Source organism: Suncus etruscus, chromosome 9 (genome assembly GCF_024139225.1).
Source record: "Suncus etruscus isolate mSunEtr1 chromosome 9, mSunEtr1.pri.cur, whole genome shotgun sequence".
NCBI classification, from domain to species: domain Eukaryota; kingdom Metazoa; phylum Chordata; class Mammalia; order Eulipotyphla; family Soricidae; genus Suncus; species Suncus etruscus.
Genome location: NC_064856.1, coordinates 98,414,892 through 98,419,859, shown reverse-complemented (window position 1 = coordinate 98,419,859; position 4,968 = coordinate 98,414,892). Strand labels below are relative to the sequence as shown.

Genomic DNA, 4,968 nt, shown 5'->3' with positions numbered 1-4,968 from the left:
TATGATGTTTCAAGTTTAATGGTTCAGCTAGAATCAGGAAAATGCTGTGCTAGTATTGCCACCAGTCGTCATATCTCCAGGTATTTGACCATAGCTGAAGTGGTCGTAGAGGTCTATCACCCTCTTCCTCAGAGCTGGCCCAGTTTCCAGATGGTATCTGCATTTCCCTGCTCCCCATCTCTATCAATCCTAGAGGATCTGGTTTAATTTCTAGCTATATAGCAATATAATTTGAAAAGAATTTGCTATGATTTCTATTTTCATGAACATTTGTCTTTTGTCACAGCATATGTCTATCATGGAGAATGCCCAGTGGAATGGAATGTATCTATTTCTTTTGGGTAGGAGAATCTTGTCCATGTTTATTAATTCTACATCTTCTAAGTTTTCATTTAGAATGATATTTTTGTACTTGTTTTGTCTTGTGACCTGCTAAAAATATAATGTGAAAGCTCCTGCTACCATGTATTACTAATATTAGTTACTTGCAACATGTTAGTAACATGACTGAACTAAATGTCAAGTTGCTAGAATTACCCTGTACATATAAGAATATATTATTTTGAGAGGGGAGGAAGGGGCAGGAAAAAAATAATATATTATTTTATGCTTGTGTGTTGTCATTTGTTTTGTATAACTTTGTTTTGGTTTATTTTGCTCTATTTTATATATTCAGGTGATTAGGGGCCCAAAATTCCAGAGATCAAAAAAATCCTGCATGTAAATTATGAGTTCTACCCATTAAGAAATATCTTCTTCCCAAGAAAAATGCTTTAGAGAGTACTATAGCTTTATACTGAGACTAGTTCAGTCTTAAACTTCAATCACTTACTTATGAAATGCTTTCCATTAACATTAATATTTTTCAAAGAACACAATAAGTATGGAACCATTAGATTCAGCCAGTTAGTGTAAAAATGTCAAATTTAAAGTTTATATCAGTTTTCTAATGCAATGTCATATAAAGGAGTTTGAGTACATAGTTTGAGTAAGTTTATGTAATAATTTCTAAATATTTTTCTTACCTCTACTGAGGTTCTTTGAACTACAAAGCATGAAATAAATGACAAATAAATCACAGGTTGGACTTTTTGTAGTTTTTTTAAATAAATTCTAAAGAAGAACACTAAAATTTAATGATTTACATTGATTATGAGAAATTCTAGGTGTCAAGAATTCATATAGGTTTTCCAGGACACTATTATTAATAGTTTCATTGCATAGCTTTACCTTCTGTCAAACAGTACATGAAGGCAGTTTTTGTCTAAAATGATTGGCTTTTTCATCATAATTTTATTTGTTACTATTTAATGTTCTTTTTGTAATCAAGAAAGACCATTAATCTATTCCACAATTTCCCAATGGCACTTTTTACTTCTTTGTTCCTGAAAGTGTAAATTAAAGGGTTGAACAAAGGTGGAAAAACAGTATAGAATACTGCTACCATTTTGTCAAAGGGAAAAGCAGATGGAGGTCGTGCATACTCAAATATACATGGGACAAAGAACAAAACCACAACAGCAAAGTGAGATCCACAGGTGGAGAGGGCTTTTCTCTGTCCTTCAGAACTGTGATTTCTCAGAGAGTGCAAGATGACAATGTAAGACACAAGTAGCAAGGAAAAAATCAGGATGCACATAAAGCCACTATTAGCCATGACAAAAAGGCCAAAAATATAAGTATTAGTGCAAGCAAGCTTCAGCAATGGGTACAAGTCACATATAAAATGATCAATGATATTGGGACCACAGAAGGGGAGCTGGGAAGTAAAGGCAATTTGTATAGTGGAATGTAGAAAGCCTCCTGTCCAGGCTACTCCCACCAAAATGCCACAAAGCCTTGAGTTCATGATAGAAGAATAGTGCAATGGCTTACAGATGGCCACATACCTATCATAGGCCATGGCTGTAAGAATGATCAATTCTACCCCAGCAAATAAATGTCCAGCATAAAGTTGGGTCAAACAGCCTACAAAGGAGATAGTTTTCTTTTCAGTGAGACAGTCACCAATCATAGTCGGAGCAATGACCGATGAGATGCACACATCCAGGATGGACAGAAAGGCCAGAAAGAAATACATTGGGGAGCCCAGAAGTGTTGGACTGCTGAGGATGGTCACCACAATTAGTAAGTTGCCACTTACAGTTGTGATATAGATCAACAGAAATATAATGAATAATATTTTCTGAATGTCTGGATTCTGTGAAAGTCCCAGGAGAACAAATTCAGTTACAAAACTTTGGTTTTTCATTATTTAACAGGAAACATTCAAAGTAACCATAGTGATCTGCAATTAGAAGAATAACAGGCTTGTATCAGACAAGTTGATGATCAGAGTCATATGAAAGTTGATGCATCCATAAGAAAATTGTTCTTTGATAATTCTGCAGTTATTGTTGGTGGACAAGATACTGCAGAAATTAAAGCAATTGTTTTTCATGTTTAATTCCCAACAGTGCACCAAACCCTCTGAGAACCACCAGAAATGACTCCTGAGAATAAATCTAAAAGAAGCCCCTCAGCACATCCAGTTTGTCTTCAACACAAGCCCCCATAAAATGTGAACTCTTATGGTCTTTAATATAAATTTGCATTCCCTATTGCAAACCATCAACTATGGTAACATTGCAATTATGTATACACATACAACATAATACAAATACACATGTGTTGAATATACTTTTAATTTTTATTTGTAATTTCAAAATATAATTTATTAAAACTTAATCTGAACACCTATGTCACACTATAATGTTATGGTTAATGTATTAAAGATATTGACATAGATCTAAATTAATAAAATACATAGAAGGAAATAGGAAAATTTCTTCAAAATTGATCTTGGGTATCTTTGCTATCTTGATTCCCTTTGAAATGCAACAAATAAAAGATAATTTAATGGGTTTCTGTCAAATCAAAATTTTGCCCTGCTAAAGATATAATTGCTAATATAATAAAGTAAAATTTAAAAAGTAAAATATTTGCTCAGCTTGAACCTGATAATTGGCTAATATGAAATTTGTAAAACAATCAGAAAATAGCAATAATAAAATCAATAATCTCGTTGAAAATTGAATGAAGGACATATGTAGGACTTCAAATACATAACCACTAGCCACAAGAGGTCAAAGACAGCAAGAGAATGAATCCACACTACTGAATTGGGATTTGTATTTGAGAAAGAAGGTCTTGGAGTACCTGGGGGAGGAAGGAAGGTACATTGGTGATAGGCATGGTCTTATGCCTGGGAATTCACATTAACATTATTGTAAATCATAGAATTTCAATCAATTAAAAATGATTTTAAAAAGTAAGTAGAAAAGCTGAGAAGAAAAGTTTGTCAGAAATTGCCATTTAAAATAAACAGAGGGCCAACAGGCACAGAGGAAGTATCCATCACATACTATCAGAGAAATTCAAATCTACTTGATGACTAGACCAACCAGAATGACCTACATCAAAAGAATTTGAAAGCATGCATTTTTGGTGGAAAATAAGTACAAAAGAAATCTTTAATTCTCTTTGTGAAATGATTATCCGATTCTGCCTTGATTAAAAACAGCATGAAGTGTTTTCAAAACTGAAATACAATTACCATATCTTATAGAGATGAAGTCTTCTAATTTCTCTATTTTAGTTTAAAGAAACAGCATGCTTAAATGTAAAATCAGAAAGAAATGGCCCCAATTCATGCAGACAATTTGTAAAGGTCAGAAAACACATATGAGTAAAATAAGTGGGATATTGTAGCATTATTAACTACTTGCTATTAAACAATTTTGCCCAATCTGATCCAGTATAAATTCATAGGCATATATAAGTTTCAACATTATATGAGTATTTTGGCAAATTACAGATGTTCACATATACTTTATGTACAATAGATGTTATCCAATTCTTTATTTAAGTGGAAAATATAAAATTATTGCTTATAACAAATAAAAATTACATTCTCACTAAAGAATTCACAACTAACCTCCAGAAAGTTATTTTTTCCATCACTGAGATAATTACTGCAATTTTTAAATCATTTTCTTTAGGCATCAACAAATGATTGGATCTTCATCTGTGCAAATAAAATATTAATGAGATTATTCTTAAATGTATGTACAAGTATATTTATTAAGAAGTGAATAAAAATGAAGCTTAAAATTTCATATTTTAATTTTTTTCATTTAGAGTTAACCCAAAAACTTACAATGCTGATATAACTAGCTAATCAAAAACTATAAGTTATTACAGTATTTTATTAAATAAAATAAATATAAAATTATTATCTCTGTTTTCAGGATGGGAAATATTGCAAAATATTTTAAAATCATATTTTAATCATCTCAAATTTTAGGTTAAGGACATATGCTTGCAGATAATTTTATTGCATATTCAGGATAAATATTTACATAGATATGGTAAACATGCAGGCATAATATACAAACACATACCTTTTTTTTTAATATTACAAGCTTTCCAAGGAGCCATGTCAAGAGCCTGGCCTCTCTACACTGGCTTTGGTACCAGTTTTAGCTCTACATACTCCCAGACTAAGAATTCAATTTTGCTTCTTTTGTCCTTTCATGGTCTTTCTTTTATCAGTATTCATGTTCTTTAATGTGATGATATTGCCCTAGAGATGGCTCAGGGACACCTATGGCCATTAACTCTGGGCTCTCTTGGGGTTATGCCTTGGAATTGTCCTCTCTAGCATCCCCATGGCTCATAATTTCCTTCCAATCCATTTTGGCAACCTAAAATAGCATAAATTATTCTGAGAATAACAACTCTAAGTTTTGACCTTTAAGTGAAACAACATTCAAAACCATATAAAACTTGGTAGTAGATTTTCATTAAAATATTTTCCAAAATTTTATATAAAGTTTCCATTTTTGGTTTAATTTATATGTGCCTCTATTTGCATACCACTGATTCCATTTCATGATAGTTGAAATTATGTATGCCTTATTACCTATT

At 32.0% G+C, this 4,968-nt stretch overlaps 1 protein-coding gene across 1 annotated transcript; it reads right to left on the bottom strand.

Annotated features, from left to right (window-relative positions):
* Positions 1-1,303: 1,303 nt before the first annotated feature.
* LOC126017718 (olfactory receptor 4C15-like) lies at positions 1,304-2,251 on the bottom strand. The gene has a single exon (XM_049779770.1). It carries the CDS (start codon positions 2,249-2,251, stop codon positions 1,304-1,306), a length of 948 nt encoding a protein of 315 aa, XP_049635727.1.
* Between the last annotated feature and the right edge of the window lie 2,717 nt (positions 2,252-4,968).